We start from the raw sequence: 27,663 nt of genomic DNA, 5'->3' as shown, positions 1-27,663 counted from the left end.
ATAAACCGACCTAAGGAGACAAAAGCCTGTATGCAGAAAACTATAAGACACTGTGAAAGAAACTAAAGATGATATAAATAGATGGAAAGGTATACCATGTTCTTGGATTGGAAGAATCAACATTGTGAAAATGACTCTACTACCCAAAGCAATCTACAGATTCAGTGCAATCCCTATCAAACTATCAATGGCATTTTTCACAGAACTAGAACAAAAAATTTCACAGTTTGTATGGAAATACAACAAACCCCAAATAGCCACAGCAATCTTGAGAAAGAAAAATGAAGCTGCAGGAATAAGGCTCCCAGACTTCAGACTATATTACAAAGCTACAGTAATCAAGACAGTATGGTACTGGCACAAAACAGAAATATAGATCAATGGAACAGGAGAGAAAGCCCAGATATAAACCCACACACACATAGTCACCTTATTTTTGATAAAGGATGCAAGAATATACAATGGAAAAAAGACAGCCTCTTCAATAGTGGTGCTGGGAAAACTGGACAGCTACATGTAAAAGAATGAAGCTAGAACACTCCCTAACACCATACACAAAAATAAACTCAAAATGGATTAAAGACCTAAATGTAAGGCCAGGCACTATAAAACTCTTAGAGGAAAAATAGGCAGAACACTCTATGACATAAATCACAGCAAGATCCTTTTTAACCCACCTCCTAGAGAAATGGAAATAAAAACAAAAATAAACAGATGAGACCTAATGAAACTTAAAAGCTTCTGCACAGCAAAGGAAACCATAAACAAGACGAAAAGACAACCCTCAGAATGGGAGAAAATATTTGCAAATGAAGCAACTGACAAAGGATTAATCTCCAAAATTTACAAGCAGCTCATGCAGCTCAATATCAAAAAAAACAAACAACCCAATCGAAAAATGGGCAGAAGACCTAAATAGACATTTCTCCAAAGAAGATACACAGATTGCCAACAAACACATGAAAGGACACTCTACATCACTAATCATTAAAGAAATGCAAATCAAAACTACAATGAGGTATCACCTCACACCAGTCAGAATGACCATCATCAAAAAAATCTACAAAAAATAAATGCTGGAGAGGGTGTGGAGAAAAGAGAACCCTCCTGCACTGTTGGTGGGAATGTAAATACAACCACTATGGAAAACAGTATGGAGGTTCCTTAAAAAATATGACCCAGCAATCCCACTACTGGGCATATACCTTGAGAAAACCATAATTCAAAAAGAGTCATGTACCACAACGTTCACTGCAGCTCAATTTACAATACCCCGGACATGGAAGCAACCTAGGTGTCCATCGACAGATGAATGCATAAAGAAGATGTGGCACATATATACAATGGAATATTACTCAGCCATAAAAAGAAATGAAATTGAGTTATTTGCAGTGAGGTGGATGGACCTAGAGTCTGTCATAGAGAGTGAAGTAAGTCAGAATGAGAAAAACAAATACTGTATGCTAACACATATATGTGGAATTAAAAAAAAAAAGTGGTTCTGAAGAACCTAGGGGCAGGAGAGAATAAAGATGCAGATACAGAGAATGGACTTGAGGACTCAGGGAGGGGGAAGGGTAAGTTGGGATGAAGTGAGAGAGTGGCATGGTCATATATACACTACCAAATGTAAAATAGATACCTAGTGGGAAGCAGCCACATAGCACAGGGAGATAAGTTCGGTGCTTTGTGACCACCTAGAGGGGTGGGATAGGGAGGATGAGAGGGACACACAAGAGGGAAGAGATATGGGGACATATGTATATGTATAGCTGATTCACTTTGTTATAAAGCAGAAACTAACACAACATTATAAAGCAGTTATACCCCAATAAAGATGTTAAAAAAAAAGAGAAATGAACATTTGAAAAAAAAAACTGCTTAAATTCAAATTTAGTGGCTTGTGGGCAACAAAAAGGGGGGGGGAGAGTATGGCATACTAAATCTTTACCTAAACAGGAATGATTTTAGAGCCAACTTAGTAGTCTCAGATAGATGAAAAGTTTTCATGAGTTTATAAATGAATATTTGTTCCTCACACAGCAAAAGAGCCGAGCCGTTACCAACTTCCTCCTTGCTTTTAATAATTATTCAAATCACAATATCTTTTCATATGTTTTTCAATTTATTCTACACGAAAATTTTTGTGTATATTTTCATGAGGAATGCTACTTAGTCATCATCTTTTACTTACCATAGAAAGATAAGCCAAGAAGTTACTAAGGCAAGCTAACCATAAACATGTCAACAGAGTTATTTTGCTTTCAATCAGTTTTTACAGATCAGCTAAGAACAGAGGTGGAAACTTTTAAGATCATCCATTCCTACCATGTAACGTAAGGTTAGAATAATCCTAGCTCTTTACTCTCCCTCGTGTAGGAAAATCTGATGCCCTAGGAATTCATAATATTTCAAAGAAAATAATAAAGCATGACTTTGGAAGAATGAGTGAAAAGGAAGTGAAAAGTTTTCAGTTGCTCTTCCTACTCAGTTTCTTCATTTCTCTACTGCATGGAAATTCCAAGAACATCACTGCTTCTCAGGAACAGCCTAAATTTAACGTGTTTTTTATGTATCTGTTGAAAAATAATCATATTTCTCTGACTGTTATAGCTCACTTAGTGGTTTCCCATTTCCAGTTTTACTCATCTATTGAACAAGTTTTTCTTTCTTTAACTCCTACCTCTCCTGAGCTCTAGACCTATGTTTCCATCTGCTCACTGAACATCTTTGTCTAAGATGTCTCCAACATATCTCAAACTAAATCCATCACTGATATCCTCAAATTACTTCCTTTACACTTCTCTATTTCTGTTCCTGGCACTAACATTCTAACAGGCATTGAGTTTTTATGAATTCTTTACCATTATCCATATCCAAACAGCAGCCATGTCATATTAAGTCTACCTATGATATGTCTCTTCTGCCCTTTCCTTTTGCCTCATACCTGACATACCACATCTTCCTTAATTCAGGTTTTCTTTACTTCTCGTCCTGCTAACACTACATGCTATTGTTCTCTTCTTTAGACTCTAGTTTTAGTGCATCCAGTAGAATGATGCCAGATTAATTTCCCTAGGGCAATACTCTGATTATGACCCAACTAGCTCAAAAACCTGCAATGATTACTATCATCAACTATATTAAGTATAACACTTAGCACAGCCTTAAACTTCATAATGCCACATAAGCATACAAACCCATTTTTTCAAACTTATCTCCCACTATTTTCTTAGTTATTGTTCCTCATACTGGCCTAGCGCCATCTATGCCTTAGGTAATATTGATCATTTTATCTGAAATATTTTCTACAGCCTCTATTCTTCCTTCCTTTGTAAATATCACCTTGTTAAAAAGACAAATCTGTCAATGTCCATCTCAAATGGCACTTTGTCTATGAAGTATCAATGTGGAAACATTCTCTCTTTTGAGTTCCAATATATCTACAGATTGAAAAATATTTCTCTACAGTGCTTAGCATTATGCTCTGCCATAGTAGATTAGCAACATTTTACTGACTTAAACTGAATGAAACTGCACGTATATCACAGGGAAGTAAAAATAAATAAGCTACCTTGTTTGTTAACAGTGATTTAATATCTATAAGAAGGATATTTGTGCTCAGAGAAAGGCAAGTCAGCAACACTTACAGAACGTCCACTTCACATTAAATGATAATGATGATGATGTTAGTAATAAAAATGATTATAGCTAACACTTATTAAGAAAATACTATGTGTCAGATACTGTCTAAGCACGTTCATGCAATAGCTCATTTAATCTTCAAAATAACTTAAGTTGGTTATAATTATTATCCTCATTTTACAGATGAGAAAACCAAATCAGAGTTTGGGTAACTTGCCCAATGTGACACGTTTAAAAGGAAAAAGTGACAATTCTAATAAGACAGTCTGACTCCAGAAATGAACTCTAGGAGAGATGAAAGAAATATTTTTTGTATTGAATATCTTATATGCCAAAATTTACTACTTGTTAACAAAATATGAAATGAGTACCCTATGAGTAATTTCCCAAAAATCTCTTTTAAATTATTTGTTTCATAAAAGTAGGTGACTGGATACTGAACAAACCATATAGACTATGAATTCCTTCAGGACAAGGACTTTAGCTTATCATCTTCATACACTAAGAATCTAACTTGATATTCAATATATAATTCTGCTAAATTTATGATAAATAAAGGATCACATAAATTAAATTCAAGGCCCACCAATTTTACTTTAAGGTTTTCCTGTTTCCTCACTAGATATTAGTATTTCTTTGGTTCCCCAAAAGCAGTTTTAAAGTGCTCCTCAATAGAGTTTCTTCTAAAATGCATAATAAAAGTCCTATGTAATATTTGTGGACTGGCCAATGGACCAAATGTTCTTAGACTGACTAATAGACTAAAGGTTTTCCTTTTCTGAGAAAAAAAGTAAGAAATAAATTTCCTTAAACTTTTTTTTTTAAGGGAACTTGGAGAACTGAAATTTTAAATTATAGTGCTGCCTATCTTAATCATAGTTAACTTAATATTATTAAACATAGTAGTTTATTATAGTAGTTAATAAATCCAACTTTGGCAGCAGATATACCTAAGTTTGAATTTGAGCTTTGTCTTTTATCTAACTGTGTAATCCTGGGTAAAGATCTCAGACGGGGATTCTACAAGATAATGTAAACAGAGCACACAGCAAAATAACTGTCACAGTAAACTTTCAATAAATTTTACTTCTAGTATTGAAAAAAAAATAATGATGATGTCAATTAGACAGGATTTGCAGATATTAGATAGCTAAGAATAAACTTAATTTTAAATCATTCCAACTATTCCACTGCTTAAAAATATTTGAATATATGGAGAAAGCTACAAAAAAAAAAAAAGAATGAAGCTGCAGTGCTAAACAAAGAAACAGTCTTAAAAGCTGAGTAAGAATTTGCTTTCTGGTTAAGAAAGCAGTGGCATTCCAGGTGGAGGAAAAAAGCAGGTGGATGGGCACTGAGGCATAAAAGAATTTGTTTAGGGGCTTCCCTGGTGGCGCAGTGGTTGGGAGTCTGCCTGCCGATGCAGGGGACACGGGTTCGTGCCCCGGTCCGGGAAGAGCCCACATGCCACGGAGCGGCTGGGCCCGTGAGCCATGGCTGCTGAGCCTGCGCGTCTGGAGCCTGTGCTCCGCAATGGGAGAGGCCACAACAGTGAGAGGCCCGCATACCGCAAAAAGGAAAAAAAAAAAAAAAAAAAAAAAGAATTTGTTTAGAGGACAGTAAGGGGATCAGTATGGACACAGTATAAAGTATATGTTGGGGAGTAGCAGGTACCTATGAAGACAGACACTTAACAGATCAAAAAGCGTTTTTAAATATTTTGCTAAGAAACATTATGCATGAGAGGCATTATGTATGAGCACAGAAGAGTGAGTTCTTGAATCCATCCTCACTATATAGATATCTTGCTAATAGCTGAAAGAAAATAATGTATAAACTGAATCCTCCAATATAATATTTTCTGACACTATATAAAAATGCCTTTTTTTACTTGATGACAAAAAGGCTCCATAAATTTGTACATTGGTAAGGAGTATTTTAAAGGTATGGCAGAATATAAGAACTTAAACAATATCTGCTTTTTAAAAAAATGCTGAAGAGAGAGTAATTTTTCATTCTTGCTCCCATAGTAGTATTTTTATATTTTCACTTTGGTTTCATTTTCACAGGGGTAAATGAAGTCAAACAGCTAAAAGTTCCTATTCCATTTCATTCTATACCACCATGGAAATCCTAGCACCGGTCATTTTTCATTCATTCTGCTTATATTTAGGTACCCAATCAAAGAACATATAGACAATGATTTTTTTTCAGCAGACTTTTCAAGACAGACTTAAATTTTCCAGTGATGTTGGAAATTCCAAGCAACACTATCATTAATTTTTAAAAAGCATACCTAAGAGTGCAGTGAGTTTGGGAAGCAGCCCAACTTGTACCATCTTATTCCTCAGTCCTGTGTCAAAGGATAGGTTCAGTAAGAGTCGGAGGGTGATATTCAGCAGATCTTCATGCTCACAAGGTATCATTTTTACCAGTTTTTCAACAATATCCATTTCCACCTATGTAAAGTAGTAATACAAATGCAGTCAGGCTCTATTGCACAATAAGACAAAAAAGATTACAAAGAATTATTTTTTCATTGTTTTTACCCTCATGTATATATTTTTTATAAGTAACTATGTGTTAACTTATTTACTCTCATTTTAATCTGTAAACTTCTCTGAAACCAAACTTTTCAGGAGGAAATACATATTTCCAGTTCATCCCTTCCTTCCCTCATTTCATAGCATCAACTGGAAGACAAATTACTTTGGGTTCTTGAAAGCACATTATGGACTCCACCTACTAAGTGCCAGACCCTGTGCTAGATTAAACAAGATTCTGTCTTGGCTTTTAAGGATTCCAGTCTAAAAACACAGCAGAGAAATAAAACAAATAATTAAAATACAATATGATAAAAGTGGAATGCATAAAGTGCTCTAGAAACAATGTGGAAGGAACTACAAGCTACCTAGAAGAACCGAAAAGACTAAATTCAGAACAAAGTTCTAAACAATGTGTAATAATTTGCTCTCTGGTAAAGACACTGGTAATCCAAATAGAAGAAAAAAACAGTGGATAAGCATTTATGCATAAAAGAGCTGGTCTGAGGTACTGCAAGTGCTTTGATATAGCCATAGTATAAAGTATATGTTGGGGAGTGGCAGGAGCCTATACAGACAGACGTTGGACAGATCACAAAAAGCTTTTAATGCTCTGCTAAGAAGTTTAACATTATTCCTTAGGCAGTAGAGTGCCTTGAATGATTTTAAGTCCAGAGGGTGATGTGGTCAGACTAGAGCAAAGATAAATATAAAGATAAATATAACAAAACACACACACATATATATATAGGTACTCATACACACCCAACATACATACATGCAAACATACACAAAAATGTGAAAATAAGGGGCACTGTATAGGACAGACTGGAATAGGTAGAGACTGAAGGCAGGTATAAGAATATATTACCTTAGACAGGTGAGATGTGATTAAGGTCTGAATCAAAGAAAGGACAAAGATGTTGAAGAGGAAAGAATAATTTGAGAGGTGTTTAGAAGATACAGTCAAAGCATTTGAATGTGAAGTGAAAAGGAAGCTTTGAAGGTGACTTTCAGGCTTTTGGCTTGGTCAGTGTGTGTTGGGGATCCCCAAGAACACCACCAGGTCCTGCGATTTGCTAGGAGGACTCACAGGACTCAACATATTGTCATATTCATGGTTATGGTTTATTACAATAAAAGGAGGCAAAGTAAAATCAGAAAAGGGAAAAGGCACATGGAGGCAAAGTCTGAAAGAAGCCAGGTGTAAGCTTCTTAGAACCCTCTCCTCATAGAATCACACAGAATATGCTCCAGCACTGAAATGAGACTGAGACTCGATGCCCAAGGTTTTTATTCGGGGCTGGTCACATAGGAAACCTCTGCCTAGCATAAAATAAAATTCCAAACCCTGAGAAGGAAAGCAGGTGTTTAGCTTAAGCCACATTGCTTGTGTAAACAGTAAACTACACGTATTCATTAGGAAACAGTGAGAACAGTCCTGAGTCCAAGTTTCTAGACACCAGCCCAGGGCCAATCTTGAAAGAAGGCCTATAGGAGAGCAATCTCAGGTTCCTTTTCTGCATAGTCAATAAGGTGGATGTAGGTGCCATTAACTAAGATCTTTAAATTGAAAAACAGGTGTAGGACAAGGAGGGCAAAAAATTACTAAAAGTTTTGTCATGTTTAATTTGAGATGATATTCAGTGGATATTTGGAAATCTTCAAAAGTCAGAAGAGAAGCTGGGCTATGAGTAATAGTTTAAACTCTAGAACAGGGATCAGCGAACTATGGCTAGTGGGTCTAATCTGGCTTGCCATCTGTTTTCATACAACCCAAGAGCTAAAAATGGTTTCTGACTTTTACACTTTTAAATGGTTGAAAAAAAATGAAAAATATTTCATGACACATGAAAATTATTTGAAATTTTCAGTTTTCATAAGTAAAGTTTTATGGGAACACAGCCACGTTCATTTGTTTATAGACTGTCTATGGCTGCTATCATGCTACACAGCAGAGATGAATAGTTGCAACAGAGCCCATATGAAGGGCAAGGCCTAAAATACAGATTATTCTAGCCATCTACAGAAAAAGATTGTTGATCCCCAATCTAGAAGATTATGAAATTGCCTCAAGAGAGCTTGTTTTAGGATGAGAAATCAGAGGACAGAAGTTACTTGGTAGTGTAAGCCCTGTACTCACATTTCTTAAAGTAATAATCAGAAAAATTTGGTTATAAAAATATCTCACATAATTGTTACAAAGAAATGGCCAAAAAAAGGAGACAAATTCTATATAACTACATATTTTTCTTGTTCATTACCAAAATATTTATGAATAACCTTGATCTACTTTTTCTTTTATGGGAGGTCTAAAGCATTTATTTATACCACCCTTCCCATATCTTTATTGCAAATTTTCACTGACCTCATAAAAATCACATTAATAATTGAGGCCTCAATATATTTTTTTCCTTTTATTCTATGCCAAGGAGTAAACAATTTTTTTAAAATGGTAAATTGACAAACCAACAACAATTTTTCCTTCAGACCTGTATCTATACTCCATGGCCACACTGCACTCATATCCTAGAGCTCTTTTTTAAGAAGTATAACTCCTTCTCCAAAGACTCTTTAACTTTGGTTCTCCCTTTCTCTTAGTTTAGTCTTCCAAGCAGGCTGCAGGATTCATTTGTTAACTTCACACAATAATTTCCACAGAGGCCAGGGACAAATATTCATCATATTTATGCAAAACTGTAACTCTTACAGTAGCTTCTTTGATTACAGTGTATAACTTCTTCTCCAGAGTTATTTATTTATCCATTCAACAAGTATTTCTTAATTTAAGCCCTGGGTATATTTTGGTGAACAAGAAAGAAATGGTTCCTGTCTTCATGGAACTTATATTCTAGAGAGCATGAAATAAAGTTAAAAAAACAAAACAACTGTCCCACACACAATTACACAGTTATCTAATTGTAATTGTATAAATTGTGATATTATATATGAGAAACAAACAGAATACCATGAGAGAATATAAGGAGTAAACCTGATATAATCTCCGTGTGAGAAGCTGTCAAGGAAGGCTTCTCTGAGGAAGAACAACCTACTGGATGAACAGAAATTAGCTAACGTTAATTGAAGAGGCAGAGGAAAGAGCTGTCTAGATGGAAAAAACAGCCGTGTACAAAGGCCCCGAAGTGACGTGGAAAATAGAGCATTCGAGAAACTCTTTAAAAACTGTCATTCTGACTACGAAGTAGAGAATATATTGGAGGAAGGCGAAAACAGAAGTAGTCAGATTAACTAAAATGCCATACTATTAGTCAGATAGAGGCATTAGTGATTAAGAAAAGTAAGCAGAATCTCAAACTTCCTCTAAGGATGTAAGAATCTGGAAAGGATATGGTTCCCACTCTAACCGCAAGAAAAATCCAAATACAAAATCATAACTTAAAAAAAAAAAAATCAGAGAGCTGAGGTTGCACAGAAATCAACCGGCCTGAAATATAAGTAAAATAGGCACCCCCAAGGAGATAAGGGTCATGAGCACTGGTTTATACGGAGCAGAGAACTGGAGAGAAAGAGAGCTGCCACAGAAGTCGGTAGGAAGACTGCACAAAAACTTTTAAACAAGTAGCTAAAGGCCAAATGTGAAGTAGCCTGAGACTCTAGAACTCTGAAGCTACAGATGCTCAGGGAGTTTGCAACCACTTGCAAGCTCTTTTCCAAGGACCTTATCAGAGGGTCACAAGAAAAACTGGGGATAGGACAGGAGATGGAAGAAAACGTCCCCTTAGTGGCATGGGTCTGGGAGAGGGTTACAGCTGTCACCGGGGAGAAGGCATAAAATCCTGTCTGGATCTTTTTCTCCCATTTCCCCTAAAAAAAAAAAAAAAAGACTTAAGCCTCTTGGGGAAGTATGGCAAATCCTGTCACATCTGAGGCACAGGTGAAGACCCACTGCAGCTGGGGCAAGGAAACAGAAAAAACATCCTGAGAGGAGTTGACAGGATGACTTAGGAAGCCCCATTGCTGAAAACCATGGACACAGGATAAGCCTAAGACCAGCCTGAAACTAAATTAGAACAATGGAAAAAGTCTCTTTTCTTTTCCCCTCCCTGCGCCTGGCACCAGATTAGCAAAAGCCAAGTGACAAATAACAGCAGTATATTACTGGGGAGAGTTAAAATGAGGAGAAAGCCTCTTTGAGGCACAGGCATGCTAGGAAAGCCTGAAGTAGAGGGTGGAACATGAACAATGAGAAAAATCCTCTGACCATCAATACTCTACCAAAGACAAAGTAATCCTAGATGAATTTGAAGCTAATGGTGCCTGGAGGGTAACCAAATACAGCTAAACTCCTGACAAAAATGACTTAATCCCCTACATTAAAGACCTAAAAAAAAGAAGGTCTGTCCATTTCCATACATAAATAATATTTATCTCACTCTCTACTAATCTACACATAATATCTAGCTTTCAACAAAAAATTATGATACATGAAAGAGCAAGAAAATAACCCATTGATAAGAGATAAGGCAATCAACAGAACCAGATTCAGATATGACTTGTATAATTACTAGACAGAGAATTTAAAATAACTACAATTAATATGTTAAAGGCTCTATTGGAAAAGATGAAAAACACATGTAAACACAGATAATCTCACAGAAAAAAATGATACCAAAAGAATTAAATTTTAAAACACATATACACACACAACACACATAATACAAAGATGAAGGAAAACTTCAAAGGGCTCATTAGTAGACTTGATATAGCTAATGCCAAGATTAGTAAACCCAGAGGTAGGTCAATAGAAAATTTCCAAACTGAACCCCACCCCACCCCCCAAAAAAATAAAAACGAGAAGAACAAAACACAGCAACACAGCATTCAAGAGCCATGAGACAATACCAAATGGATTAACATGTGTAACTTGGAAGCCAGTAGAAGAGAGGCAGAAAGAGACAAAAGGAATACCTGAAAAGACAATGGCTAAGGATTTTCCAAGAACAACGAAGGACATCAAAACACAGATACATGCTCAAAGAACCCTAAGTAGAATACAACACACACACACACGTGTGTGCCTGGCCATATTCAAACTTCGAAAATCAAAGATAAAATCTTGGAAGCAGGAAGAAAATAAAAGACTCACTATATATAGAGGACAAAAGATAAGACTTTTTATCAAAAACTATGCAAGCCAGAAAACAATGCAGAGATATTTATGAAGTATGTCAACCTAGAATTCTGTATTCAGTGAAAATATCCTCCAAAAATCAAACATGAAACCAAAAGCTGGTTCTTTGAAAATATTAATAATACTGATAAACCACTAACCTATTAAAAAAAGAGAGAGAAAGAGAGAAAAACAAATTACCAATATCAGTAATGCAACAGGAAAAGTCACTCAGACCTTTGGACTCTGAAGATATAAGAAGGAAAAAGTACAAAAAATTTTATACCTATACATTTGACAACACTGATGAAATGGAAAAAACTACTTGAAAGATACAAACTACAAAGCTACCACTCAAAAATAAACAGATAACCTGAATAGTCTTATAGGTATTAAAGAAATTCAAAGAAAGAAAACTCCACGTCCAGATGACTTTTTTACTGGTGAATTCTATTAAACAATTAAGTAGAAATAACACCAATGCTACACAAACCCTTCCAAAAAAATTGAAGAGGGAATACTTCCCAACTCTTTCTATGAGGTCAGACTTACCCTAATAGTAAAACCAGACCAAGACATCATAAGAAAACTATAAACTAGTAATCCCTCATAAACACAGACACAAACATCTTTAACAATATATTAGCTGATCAAATCTAGCAATATATAAAAAGGCAATATATCATGACCAAGTGGTGTTTACCTGCTGAATGCAAGAATGGCTTAACATTTGAAAGTCAACCAATACAATTCACTATATTAATAGTCTAAAGAAGAAATACCATGTGATTATCTCAATTGGTGCAGAAAAGGCATTTGACAAAATCCAACTACCATTCATGATAAAAAGTCTCAGCAAACTAGAACTAGAACAGAACTTACTTAAACCAATGAAGTATCTACAAAAAAACTATATTAAATTACACTTTATAGTAAAAGACATTGTTTTCTTCCTAAAACCAGTAACAAGGCAGGTATGTCAAGTCACAGCATTCCTTTTTAACATCATACTAGAGGGCCTAACCAGTACAGTAAGACCAAAAAAAAAAAAAAAAAAAAGGCAAAAGAAAAGAAATAAAAAGTATATAGCTAAGAACAGACAAAACAAAACTTTCTATTTACAAGTAATATAATTGTCTACTTAGAAAATCCCAAGTAAAAAAAGTGAATTTAGCAAGGTCACAGGACATAAGGTCAATATACAAAATTCAACTGTATATCTATGTACTATCATTCAACAACAGGAAACTGATTCTTTTTTAAAAGCTACCATTACAATGGTAGAACACTTAGGTATAAATCTAACAAAATATGTGCAAAATACGTATGCTTAAAACTATGAAATGATGAAAGAAATCAAGAAACATCTAAATAAATGGGGAGTTATACCATATTCATGTATCGGAAACTTTAATATGGTTAATATACTGTATCCTGCCAATAGATTCAATGCAATCTCAATCAAGATTCCAGGTTATTTTGTTAAAGAAATAGACTAGTTGATTCTAAATATATGGAAAGATAAAGAATTTGAAATAGCCTGAATAATTCTGAAAAACAGCAACAACATTTGAGGGTTCACACTACCTTATTCAAGATTTATTATAAAGCTACAGTAATCAAGACAAAAATGTATCAGCGAAAGCACAGAAACATAGGTTAATGGAACAGAAAAGAGTCCAAAAATAAAACCACACATACATAGCCAACTGATTTTCAACAAAAACAGTACAAAGGCAATTTCAATATGGTGCAAAGGCAATTCAGTGGAGAAAGGATAGTCTCTTCAACAAATGGCGCAGGAACAATTGGAAATCCATATTCAAAACATGGATATTGATCTATATATTGCACCATCTGCAAAATTCACTAAAAATGAATGGATCACAGACTAAAACAAAAACAACAACAACACAAACCCTACAAAACTCCTCAAAGAACACACAGGAAGAAATCTTTGTGACCTTGAGTTAAGAAAAGATTTCTTAGATACAACACCAAAATACAATCCATTAAAAATGTTTTTGATATACTTGACTTCATAACAATTAAAACCTTTTGCTCTTCATGGAAAATGAAAACACAAGCCACAGAAAAGTAGTAAATACTTGGAAACATAACTGATAAAAGACTTATATTCAAAATACAAAAATAAGTCTCAAAACTTAATAAGAAAATAAGCAACCCAAGGAATATATATCCTCTCTCTTGTTCTTAAATTCATATTCTAATATGACTTATTCCCTTTCAATAATATTGTATTTATATAAAAAATATGAAAACTCAATTTAAATCATTAATTGAAAGATTTTTTATGCAAACTAAACTTCCTTTAAAATATGTAACTCTAAAAAGCAAGGTCAGTATTAGTTCATTATAACAGTAAAATGAACACTTTATTTAAATAAATAATACAACCTCACAAATGGATCAGTCATCCCTCTCCTCCATTCCTCTTAAATAAAAATGCCACAGGCTTCATCTGTTACTAATTATATTAAGTAATATTTTTCTTTCAAAAAAGCAACAGTACACACTGGTGGTTATGGCAAACTTAATAAAGTAACTTGGAGAGTTTTTTTGTTTTTAATTTGTATTTCCATTGCAGAGAATGGAATGTAAAACATGTAGCCCAATCAGATAGTTAAACAGTAGACACAGTCTTCTAATCATGTTTCTGGTTGATAAAAGCCCAATCCCCAAAGCTAAATTTAGTCATTGTCTCAACATGCAAAACCCTCTTAATTTTATGTCTCTAAAATGGAATTTATAGTTAATTAGTACTTTTATTAAAAGTTCTCTACAAAGCAACAGTTTATCAAACTGACAAGCAAATTTATTTCAGCCTTTAAGTAATTATTTTTCAGTGTTTCTGAAAGCCAACATTTAAAAATTGCTTATACTTAGTCTTGCTAAAAATCTTTTTTAAAAAAAACAATATAAAATAAAAACAAAAAGAAATTTTGCCTTGGAGGCAGAGAAAAGGAGTAGGAAGCCGAATTCTGGAGATATTTCCTTGAGCAAATTACTTAACCTCTCTAATCCTCTGTTACTTCATCTGTAAAATTAGGAGTTAATCTACAAAATGTAAACATGAGATAAGGTCCAGCTGAGCTTTAAAAATCCTAATTCTATATAACACCCTTAAATAAAATGAATTCTTTTCCACAATAAAAGATGAAATTCATTAACATCTACACTAAAAACCCTGCCAATCAAATTATTCTTATGACCTTGGATGAATTACCTTTTCTGAACCTGTTTTTCCTCCCCAGTAAAAAATGAGGTTTGATGAGACGATTTATACTGTATTTTCTGAATCTGATTTTACCAGAAGATAATTTTTAATTATGTACCTGAGATCAGTTTTGACAGAATAAACACATAAGAAGAGTATTATCTAAATACAAATCTAAGCAATGCACAGTAGACACATGCTGATGACAAATCAATTTGAATTTTGCAAATCTAATAAAGGTGAACTTATTCTAAACACATAAATGGAAGAATATATTTCAACTTACAGCAAGGGGAAGCAACTACTTAGCCACACTCTAACTATACTCAGGAGTATATATATCACCATGTCATATTATTCTTGAATTAAGATAAAAACAAAAACATGTTTTTGATTAAGTAAATTCAATCTTAAAAGAGTATCAGACACAGTGATCATCAATAATCATAAAAACTAATGATGAAAATGACACATACTAAATATCTGTGGGTAAAATAAAATTTCATGTATTCCAAGTATCAGAATTCAAGGCACTTATTAAATCTAATTAATCAGTCTCAGGTTTTCAAAGAGCATGCCATGTTGTTCAATAAGCGTAAGCTACTTCCTAGCTCATTAGATTTTAAAAGAAGGAAAAAGAACAGGTAGAACTACTATATATTTAGACTATCTGAAGGAGAATCCACTTATACCAATAATACACAGTCACATAATGACTTGTATTAACATGTAGTTCTAAAATAGTTTCCAATGGAGTTAAAGCCAATGATCCAATAATTCCATTTTGAGAAATCTATCCTAAGAAAATAAACAGAAATACAGACAAAGATGCATGTACAAATGTGTCCATTGAAGTCTTATTTATAATAGCTAAAATTATGAACAACTTAAGTATCTGAAGGCAAGGTATGGTTAATGTATGATCTATTTAATATAACACGTGCTTACAAAGACTTTTTAATGACATGGGAAAAAGCAGATATTTTTTATTCCATCTCTATATATTTCTAAATTATACACATTTTTCAGCTGGAGAAATAATATATGATCAATTTGTACTATTTCTCAAAGACAACTGCATCAACATAATATAAGATGGCAAATAGGAACCTACTGTAATGATTCAAACAAGAAATGAAGAGTGTATAAATAAAGAGGGCATGAACTAACACAATGGCACTGGGAATACAAAGAACAGATAGTTTCAAGAGATACTTAAGCAGAATCGAATCAACAGGTTGCAGCTACCAATTGGAATAATAAATGAGAAACAGATTGGGCTAAACTGTAATTCCACACTAATACCAGAAATGCAGGAGAAAAAATACCTTAGGGGAAAATAATAAGGCCAGATGACTCTGAAACACAATCTAAAGTTAAAATTACTTTCTATATATTATGTTTAATATGGAAAGATTCATTCTGTACAACATATTAGGAAAATATTTTTATCCAGAAAACTTTAATTATCTGGATTATTAACTAATATGCAATATATTTCTTTTTCTTTTTTTTTGCTGTACGTGGGCCTCTCACTGTTGTGGCCTCTCCCACCGTGGAGCACAGGCTCCGGACGCGCAGGCCCAGCAGCCATGGCTCACGGGCCCAGCCGCTCCGCGGCATGTGGGACCTTCCCAGACCGGGGCACGAACCAGTGTCCCCTGCATCGGCAGGCGGACTCTCAACCACTGCGCCACCAGGGAAGCCCTGCAATATATTTCTTAATGAAGCCACTTAAGTGAGTTACTGCCATTGTAAAATTTTCATTCAGAATTATCTCAGTAGGGGGATAATGTGTTTACTTTTTATCAAAATATTCTAACTCAAAAATGGTGAACATGGGCTGTTTCAATGTAAGTTACCATATCATTTTTATTCTCCATAAAAATGCTGAGTTTCTTCAAAAATGACACAACTAGAATAAGCAGCTCAAAATTGTCCCGATCAAGAGCCTTCACCAGCATGTGAACTATGTTCTTGTTCCTCATCTTCAGCTCTGTACGTGTATCCTCAGCAAGATTCAAAAGCAAATAAAGAGCAACTAGAAAAGTAAAATAAATGAGAGTTAAATAACTGGCATATTGAATCAACAATTTAATAAATCATTTCTACCCATTAAAGTAACAGATGTAGAAGATAGTATATAACCTTGAAAATTTTAACTAGTTAATTTATTCATTAGTAAACTATTATTATTGATATATATGCTATATGAAACAAAACTTATATATAAAATAATATTCTTATGATGCTGAGAAAGATGCAATAACCAAAATAAGACAATGATTCCTACCCTCTTGGAGCTAAGAGCGTAATTGTAATCAAATGTCAATTAAAGGTATATGTTAGCAAATAATAAAACAGGCAAACATGTAGAAAGCAAGGTAAAATTTCAACAATTAGGGGCTGCTGTACTAAAAAATGTAGAGTACAGCTACAGCTGAATTTAAGGATACTAAAACCTATTTTTCATACTCAAAATGAGTTTTTGATAGTCTACAGAAAACGGCCACATGAAATTCAGTAAAATAACTGTTACACTAACCAAAGTTGAGGCCACTGTCTACTAGTTCTAAGTAAAATTTCTATTAGGTACCGGTAATAAAAATGCTTACATTCTCATAAGAAACTCATTTAATTCTTCCCTTTTGACAATGAGAATTATGTAACAGATAATGTTTTCCATTTGGCCTTAACTGACAGGAAGCTTAAGAGTTAAACCTGAAAGTTTTCTGTTAGAATTACATAGAATATTATGGCCAACATAGTGTTTTTGCTCTCCTATTGTCTTGATTTTGCTCATTTTTTTAGTATTTCATTTTATGTACTCTTATAAACCATCTCTAAACCTTTATGAAAAATATATACCCATACATATAAACTTTTATTTAACAAATATTTGAAATGGAAAAGCAATTCTCATTAATTACCTACTATATGCCAGGTACTGTACTAGTTGATATATAAACAGTAACCCATTTTAAGACCATTTTACAAGGCAAGAACTACTATAAAAATTTTTACAGATGGGGAACCCCAGATTCAGAGAAGTTAAATACCTTGCCCTAGCCACACAGCAAGAAAACCCACCAGAAACCAAAGCTCACACATCTACCCTATTGCACCATGCTGACTTTCCATGCAAGGCACTAATAAAAGGTTTTAAGGTTGTGTTGAAAAAGCATATAGTAGACTTCTTCTTGCAACCAAGATAGATGTAGTGGGTTGAATAGTGTTCTCCTCAAATTTCCATACACCCAGAACCTGGGAATTCAAACTAATTTGGTAACAGGGTCTTTGCAGATGTAACTAGTTAGGATGAGGTCATAACAGATTAAGGTAGACCTTGAAACCAATGACTGGGGTCCTCATAAGAAGACAGGACATAACAGACAGATGCAGTGGGAAGAAGGCCATGTGAAGATGTGGGCAGAGAATGAATAGATGCAGCCACAAGACAAGAAACATCAAGGACTGCCAGAAGCCACCAAATGCTAGAAGAGCCAAGGAAAGATTCTTCTCTTGAGTCTTCAGGGGCAGCATGGCCTTGCTGAAATCTTGATTTTGGCTTTCTAGCCTCCAGAACTGTGCAATTTCTATTGTTTTAAATCACCCAGTTTGCAGTACTTTGTTTTGGCAACTCTGGGAAATTAATACATTAGAGGAGCAGGGACCAGATTGGAAACCCTCACCAGAAACAATAACAACAACAACAACAACAAAAAGACTAAAATAAGGGTTTTCAGGACACTGAGCACCAGATGATGAAGGATAGTTATCCCTGAGAGATAAGAAACAAATGACCTGGCCCATGATTGCCCAGAATACTGTCTTGAGAGATTCCAGGTCATGAAACAGATAAGGAAAAATCCCAGAAGAACCCCAAAGAATTCTTGAATGAAGAGATGGAACCAAGGGACCAGGGAAGCCAAGGTGGCTAGAGTTCACAGAAAAGAATACCAGAGAGGACAGAGCTGCAAAAAGAGAAGAGTTCCAGAGTTCTACTTTATATATTGAGCAGAGTACTGACTAGTCACATGTGTTAAAAATCTGAGGCTGGGGGCAGAACAAAATGAAAGAATTAGAAGAAAAAATACATGACATGCACACAGAGCTGGAAATAATGCCTGTTTCTACCAGCTATACTGGAAACTTCATAATTAATGGGCCACTGGGTAGAGTTCTCACATGGGTCTTGCCTCAGTAGTATGGAATAGTTAGTTTTAGACTAAATGCTGCTCGTGTCCAAACCCACAAATCTTAAGAGCATGATCCAAAAGGATCAAACTGTTTGCAAGTAATTTAATTATGTCTCACAATAAAGCTCAGGAATAGAATATTTATAGGAATAAAATAATATCCATCACCTAACAATGAAAATTTCACATTGTCCTGCCTCCAATCAAAGGTTATTAGCCATTCAAAAAAAGCAGGAAAACACAACCTGTAAGGAAAAGAAAAATCAGCTAACTGAAACTGTTCTAGAACTGACACCACAGTTAGAATGATCAAACATGAACACCAAAATAGTTAGATAACTGTATTCCAAATTTTCTAAAAGTTAAGTAGAGACATGGAGGATATACAAAAGATTAAATCAAACATCTAGCAATGAAAACTACAATGCCTGAGATTGTATACTAAATGGAATTAATGGCAGTTTAGAGACTGGAGAAGAAAAGATTAGTGAAATTGAAGACATAACTAGAAACTATCCAAAATTAAACACACAAAGAAAAAAAAGAACAGCAAAAATGTAAAGAGTATCAGTAAACTATGGAAAAAACGTCAAGTGACCTAATATACCTGTAATTGGAGTCCCTGAAGAAATAATAATTGATAATTTTCCAAATTTGATAAAAAATATAAATCCACAATCCCAATAAGGTCAGTGAAATCCAAGAACAAGAAACACGAAGAAAGCTACACCAAAGCACAATATAATCAAACTGGTAAAAACAAATGATGAAGAGACCATTTTAAAGCAGCCAGAGGGAAAAAAACCTCATATATAGATGAAGAAAAGATAAGGATGACAGCAGACTTCTCATCAGAAACAATGCAAGCATGTCAACAGTGTAACAGTATGTTTAGCAAATAGAAATAAGTTGTCAACCTAGAATTATAAACCAGTAAAAATATTTCAAAAAAGAAAAAAAACAAAGAATTTCTTAGATGTAAAAAGATAAAATAATTCATTAGTAAATCTACCCTGTGAGAAATATACAAGGAAATCTTTCAGACAGAAAGAAAATGATGACAGAAACATGATCTAACAAAAAATAGTAGAATCAGTGGAAATAGTAACTATATAAGTAAATATATAAGATTATTTTCTTCATGTTTAAATATCTTTAAAGTAAAATTGACTGTCTATACAAAAATAATAATGTATCATAGGGTTTATAACAGATAGATATATATATATAAACCTCATGGTAACCACAAACCAAAAATCTATAATAGATACACACACAAAAAAGACAAAGGAATCCAAACATAACACTAAAGGTAGACATCAAATCACAAGGGAAGAGAGCAAAAGAAGGGACCATAAAAGGACTATTTAAAAAAAAACCCAAAACAATGAACAAAATGGCAAAAAGTACATACCTATCAATAATTACTTTAAATGTAAATGGACTAAAAGCTCCAATCAAGGCATAGAGTGGCTGACTGGATACAAAAACAAGACCCATGCATATGGTGCCTATAAGAGAATCACTTCAGATCTAAAGCCACAAACCGACTGAAAATGAGAGGATGTTAAAAGGTATTCCATGCAAATGGAAACAAAAAGAAAAATGGGGTATCAATACTTATATCAGACAAATAGACTTTAAACCAAAGACTGTAACTAGAGAAAAAGAAGGACACTACATAATGATAAAGGGATCACTCCAAGGAAATACAACAATTTTAAATATATATGCACATGGAAACACAAAGACCCCAAATAGCCAAAACAATATTTCCAGCTTTGTTCTTTACAAAGAACAGAGCTGGAGATATCATGTGCTCTGATTTCAAACTATACTACAAAGCCACAGTAATCAAAACAGTATGGTATGGCACAAAAACAGACACATAGATCAATGGAACAGAATAGAGAGTGCAGAAATAAACTCACATTTACATGGTCAGTCTACAACAATGGAGGCAAGAATATACAATGGCTAAAAGACAGCTTCTTCAATAAATAGTGTTGGGAAAATTAGACAGCTACATGCAAAAGAATGAAACTGGACTACGTTTTCACATCATATACAAAAATAAACTCAAAATGGATTAAAGCCTTAAATGTAAGACCTGAAGCCATAAAACTCCTAGAAGAAAACATAGGCAGTATGCTCTCTGACATCAACCTTAGCAATAATTTTTTGGATATGTCTCCTCAGGCAAGGGAAACAAAAGTAAAACAAACAAATTGGACTACATCAAACTAAAAAGCTTGTACACAGCAAAGGAAGCTAGCTGTCAACAAAATGAAAAAGCAGCCTACAGAATGAGAGAAGATATTTGCATACGATATATCCAATAAGGAGTTAATATCCAAAATACACAAAGAACTCACACAACTCAACATCGAAAAATCAAACTCAATTAAAAAATGGGCAGAGGATCTGAATAGAAATTTTTCCAAAGAAGACGTACAGATGGCCAACAGACACATGAAAACGCTCAACATCACTAATCATCAGGCAAATACAAATCAATACTACACTGAGATACCACTTCACACCTGTCAGAATGGCTATTATCAAAAAGACAAGAGATAGGGCTTCCCTGGAGGCGCAGTGGTTGAGAATCTGCCTGCTAATGCAGGGAACACGGGTTCGAGCCCTGGTCTGGGAGGATCCCACATGCCGCGGAGCAACTAGGCCCGTGAGCCACAACTACTGAGCCTGCGCGTCTGGAGCCTGTGCTCCACAACAAGAGAGGCTGCGATAGTGAGAGGTCCACGCACTGCGATGAAGAGTGGCCCCCGCTTGCCACAACTAGAGAAGGCCCTCGCACAGAAACGAAGACCCAACACAGCAAAAATAAATTAATTAATAAACGCCTACCTCCAACATCTTTAAAAAAAAAAAGACAAGAGATAAATGCCAGCAAAATGTGGAGAAAAGGGAAAACTTGGTGTACTGTTGACAGGAATATAAACTGGTGCAACCACTCTGGAAAACAGTATGGTGGTTCCTCAAAAAGTTAGAAATAGAACTACCATATGACCCAGCAATCCTACTTCTGGGTATATATCCAAAGGAAATAAAATCACAATCTCAAAGAGATATCTGCACTCCCATGTTCACTCCAGCATTATTCATAATAGTTAAGATGTGGAAGCAACCTAAGTGTCTATACATGGATGAATGGATAAAGTAGATGTGATATATATTTTATATAAAATATTATATAAAATACGTAATATATTACTTATACATTATATAATATATATAAAATAGAATATTACTTGCTTATTAAAAAGGACGATATTCTGGCATTTGCCACAACAAAGATGGTTCTTGAGGGCATTATGCTAAAGGAAATAAGTCAGACGGAGGAAGACAAATGCTGTATGTTCTCACTTATATGCTTATATGTGGAATCTAAAAACGCTGAGCTCACAGAAACAAGGAGATTGATGGTTACCAGACACTGGGTTGTGGGGGAAATGGGGAGACGGTGGTCAAAGAGTACAAACTTTTATAAGATGAGTAAGTTCCAGGATCCAATATACAGCGTGGTGACTACAGGTAAAAATACTGTACTGTATACTTGAATGGTGCTATGACAGATCTTAAATGTTCTCACCATAACAACAACAACAACAAAATGGTAATTATGTGAGGAGAAGGATTTGTTGAGTAATCTTACTGTGGTAAACATTCTGGAACATATACTTGTATCAAACCATTACACTGTATACCTTAAACTTACACAGTGTTATATGTCAATTATATCTCAATAAAGCTGGGGGAAAAATCAATAGTCAGCTACAAAGCAGGAATTGAATGCACACTTAAAAGTCCCACATCATTCTTACTAACGACATAAGATTTTGCATCTTATCAATGACTGAGAAACCATACTATTGAACTGTTAAATCTCTCAACAAACCCCAGAAAGAGGAGACTATTTTTTATTAAAGAGAAATATTTTGAAAAGTTTTACATCAATTTCCTAGGAAAGCAACAAAATTGTCACCATATAAGATACATATAGCAGGGTTTGAGAGACAAGATTCTTATTATTGAAAAGGTCATACATTGGATTTAAAAATCCTTTCTGATTAATACAATTTCAAGAATGTAATTTATACATTTAAGAGCTGAATGGGGCCTTTTGGTAGAAAGAGAGTGGAGTGAAATTTAAAACATCATTATCAATGCTAACAACAGAAGATTCTGTAGTACATTAAAATTCACTGAACTTTCAAATAATCTGGTATTAGCTTTATTTATCTGACAAAAATAGAACAAGCTGAATGTATAGTAAGAACTTTGTTGCGTTCTCATTGCTTAGGTATTCATACCTCGTAAGAGCTGTTCCTGTTTTACCACAAGCCCCTGGTATTTTTTAAAGGTTTTTTCATAATCTTTTCTCAAGGTTTGGTTTTCAGGGTCTTCATCAAGTAAACAAGTTAAGGATCATCCATATTCATTGAAGCAAAGAAAACCTAATGAAAAATACTATGAAGAACAGTGCTAATAAATTTTATGTGCAATTTTATCCAGTTATTTTCTGTAACCAATAGTTTAATTAAAATATTATTCCCTGCACAACTGTGTTATAACAGATCTTCTTAACCAAGTGCTCGAGGATGTGCTTGCAGACCTTGGGTGAACACATGTTTAGGCTTCACCAAGTACTTGAATCCTCAGAAATTGTATGTAAATATTTTATGTATGTGCACAAGTGTCTAACTTTCACCAGATTAAAAAATAGGTCCATGATTCCAAGAGGTTACAGCCTTAAAGAATGATTTAGTTAATAAGAATAGTGAATTCCACTTCGGACAGAAGATGTCTAGTATATTGAAAGGACGCTGATTACATCTAAAGCTTTTTAGCACCCTCTTCAGACTACATACAAAAAGAGAAATATCCCAAAGTTAGAGAAAAACAAAATTTAAAAATTATATCTTATAGCCCCAAATAGTCCCTTGGACACCTGCAGAAATAACCAATTACTTCAGTATGACTTCAGGATCCCCAAGCACTCAAAAACATCCCCTTGTTGAATGCTACTTGCATCACAACACAAGGAAACTTAAGACTTAATAAAATAGTAATATTTTAGGAGAAATGGCCAAAATTCTGATAAGTCATTTTTATATTCCTTCAATTATTGTAATCCATTGATTCTGAGACACATTTTTTGCACATCTTAACATCTCCCAGAATTTGAATATATCTTATAATCCATGATATGTCATAGTTTTAATTGGAAGCATCTTTCTCCTTTTGTAGTCGTTCATAAATAATGGTGTATCTTACATTCAATGGTGTCTAATATTTATAGGAATATGTTCTAAAAGATCAGTTTTTGTCACCAAGCAATCACAAAGTATAAATTAATGATTGCTAAAAGTCCCATTAGTGGTTCTCTCTGTATCCCCACCCCCCCACCTTAGTTTCAATGAATTTTAGGTACATTCAGGAAACTTGGGACTCAAGAAATGACCTGAAGTCTCCAGGATTATTGAGTTGTCCACGTGGTTTAAGTCAACACCAATCTAGATGTCAGAAGCTTACAGCACACACAGAAAATGTCTAAACCTATAAAGATCCTAATTAAGAAAAGTCAAATCTGTGTGTGTGTTTGAGGGTGTATTTTTATAGTGCCTTGGGTATTCCATGAAGGAGAGGTAGAAAACATGAGATATTGGGCACAACAGAAATAATATTTTTACTTTTTAAAAGAGATCAATAAATAGTGGGTTCAAAAGAAAGTTACCAGTATGACTTGTCATCTGCAAAACATGTCATATTAGACAGATATGAATAAGCCAGGGCCTTCAATTTAGAATTAAAGTTGTAGAAGAAATATGACAAATATCTTCATATATAAGAAATGTGATATTGAAGAAAATATCCTTATTCTATATTGCTTCAGTATGCAAGATTAGAATCAAGGGATAGAAGTTATTGGGAAGTAGACTTTAGTACACTAAGCAAAAACCCATTATAATAAATAGAATGTCAAAACACAGAATGAGCTAAATCAATAAGCAGTGACATGATAAAGAAGAGACTAAATAATCGATTTGTAAGGGAAGTTGCAGAAAAGATTCTTGTATTGAAAGGTTAAAATTGATTCTTTTTAAGGTTCCTTTCACAGGTTCTATGCTTCTGCAGGCATCTCGAATTTGTATGTAAGTCCAAAAATACTTTTTTTAATAATTAGAAAAATAGAATTTAAAACTATATTCTTCACCAAATTCACACTCATTCCAATCAAAGTCACCTTATTACACAGAGAAAACTACATAAGCAACAGTGGTGAGCCAGACTTCAGCTAACTAAAGGATCTTGAGGGACAAAATAGCACAGTCACTTAGAGGCTCACCAATTCAGTTATCCAGGACCACTATTATCTATTCCCTCTAGCTTATCACCTAATCAAAGTTGTAAAAAGATTAAAAAGTATATGTAAAACTATATTCATTCTGATAACTTCAATCTTCATCTTAACCTTCAGCACACTCTTGCATTTTTTCAAGTTATGTGAATGACAAACAAAACAAAATCCTCTCCATCCAAAGCTCACAGCAATAGGCAACAGTGGGGTGAAATGCCGCTTCAAAGGATATCAGTTTTCTTCTTCTTAGAAAGTTCTTCTTGCCAAAGCTCATGTCTTTTTAATTCATGATCAATGATATTCATACATAGAGCTCCAATTTTATAGTGAGTGATAAGTCCATGAAACTGAGAAAAGCTTTAAAGAAGAGTTTTTAGTATGTATTTAAAGGAATACATTTTGTGACTTCAGGAAATCTGTTTTGGATAAACACTGGTACAAACAATGTAAAATAGACTTGATATACATATTTCAATAAATGAATATGCCCACAGTATACTAAAAAGACTTGAAATTGTACGATGACTTTAAATATATTTTAACACACAACACTTACCTGAAACGAAATTATTTTTAAGTTAGAAATTACACAAAACACATTTTTGTAATTAATCACCATTTTAACTATTCAGATACCCTCAAAATAAAATTTCAGACTACCATCTAACAAAACTAATAATATAACAGTACTATTATTGAATAAAACTGATACCAGGAAATAAACTAGTGAAGTATTAGCAATCAGGTTTTATATATGTTTCCTAGACAATTTATTCATCCAAGTATTTATTCAGTAAATATTTATTTGCTAATGCTGGCCCATTTTTAGAACAGAGGCAAGAAATTCCCTAGAATTTCTGAGAAGTCAGAAACTTTTCACAATGTCTCAATAAGTATCCTTCTAAAGAATATATGTGTATAAATAAAATACATGAATACATAACAGGTATGTGTTTACAAACATATATTGTGTATACACACACACACACACACACACACACACACACAGTTGATCCTTGAACAATGCAAGGGATAGGGGTGCCAACACTCTGTATCATCAAAAATGTAAGTATAACTTATAGTGGGTCCTCCATATCTGCAGTTCTGCAACCACAGTTTCAACTGGGGGACCGTGTAGTATGGTAGTACATATTTAGTGGAAAATACCTATGTATAAGTGGACTCACGCAGTTCAAACCCATGTTGTTCAAGGATCAACTGTATATAAAACAGTAACATTTACTGGCACTTACTCTGGGTCAGGCTTTTTTCTAATACGTTCCTGAAGAGAATACTCCTATTACTATCCACAATTACAGATGAGGAAACTGAGCACAGAAAGGTTAAGTAATGTAACCAAGATCACATGGCTAATAGACAGCAGGACTTGGATTCAAAGCCAGAGAGTCTATTTCCAGAGCCCATAACTCTTAAACTCTAAACCATTATATTATCCTACTATATGTATATGCATTGGTTAGTGTAGACTGAAAGAAAGACAGAACAACAAAGAGGACAGAGAATCGGAAATAGAAGTTCAGAGGCAGAGCAGAGTTAGATACGTAAGAAGACTGAGAAAACTAGTGACCTACTATCTAAACCAGTGACACAGACAGAGAGAAATAGATATAGATCAGTACTTTTATTTCCTAATTTTTACACTTACCTGGAAAAGCAAAAAAAGATGTATATTATGTTTGTAGCTAACTCAACACTTTGCTTCCAGTCTTCTCTGAGGACTCTTGCTAATGCACCAAGGGCAGTTTCTAAAGAAAAAGGGGATGTACAAAAATGATCACTCACCTTGCCTCTGACATAAAGGGAAATTGGTTTTAAATGTCTACTATCAATAAATAACAAAGCTAAGATAGAACTGGGACAAAAAGTAGGATGCTTCTTTCCAACACAGAAAGCTATTTTTAAAACTGAAATAATAAAACTCACAACATGCAGCTTTAAGTCTAACTGTAAATAGAAAAATAAAATATGATTTAAATAAAGTAACATAGTAAGTATACTATGGGTGAAAATAAAATAATAAAAAAACATTTATTTCTTAATTTTCGTTTCCACTTGCTACTGCAGTGCCAGTTTATTTTTTAACATCTGATTTAATGTGTTCATGAATAAGTGAAAAATTAGATTAAGTCTAAAAAAATAATGAGCAGTTTAAAGCAGGCTAACACTGACTTCACTAAAGCAAATTAATAATAATCAAATAAAACTTATACACAGAAAAATAAGTCTAATATTTTAATGTCATGTTAAATTGATGCCAACGGACATAAATAGAGCAAAAAATTTTTCAGGAAACTAGCTTTAGGGTAGATTGATAAACATCCCTGTTACACCTTTTTCCTGAAAAAGGTAATGAATTGATTAATGAGAATTACTATACATTAAGTAAACATAAAGTAATGAGACTAGTTTCAAATTAGTACTGTTACATGGCTGACTAAATCTTAAAATCATTAAAAATTAAAATATCTGTGTATTATATAGTGATCATAATTCAACTTTCTATA

General features: G+C 34.0%; 1 protein-coding gene across 2 annotated transcripts in view; it reads right to left on the bottom strand.

Annotated features, from left to right (window-relative positions):
* The window catches only part of KIFAP3 (kinesin associated protein 3), a 154,684-nt gene that overhangs the window by 92,843 nt on the left and 34,178 nt on the right, over nucleotides 1-27,663 (bottom strand). For both annotated transcript variants that reach the window (XM_082613514.1, XM_082613513.1), the window contains exons 6-10: nucleotides 26,805-26,904; nucleotides 25,371-25,495; nucleotides 23,091-23,189; nucleotides 16,420-16,598; nucleotides 5,942-6,104 (exon numbers count right to left, since the gene is read on the bottom strand). In XM_082613514.1, coding sequence (XP_082469640.1) covers nucleotides 5,942-6,104; nucleotides 16,420-16,598; nucleotides 23,091-23,189; nucleotides 25,371-25,495; nucleotides 26,805-26,904 — 666 coding nt within the window. The remainder of the gene's footprint in view (nucleotides 1-5,941; nucleotides 6,105-16,419; nucleotides 16,599-23,090; nucleotides 23,190-25,370; nucleotides 25,496-26,804; nucleotides 26,905-27,663) is intronic.

This window comes from Mesoplodon mirus (assembly GCF_964341445.2).
Source record: "Mesoplodon mirus genome assembly, chromosome: 3".
Classification (NCBI taxonomy): domain Eukaryota; kingdom Metazoa; phylum Chordata; class Mammalia; order Artiodactyla; family Ziphiidae; genus Mesoplodon; species Mesoplodon mirus.
Note: the sequence above shows the minus strand (reverse complement) of the source record. Positions and strands in the feature narration are given on the sequence as shown.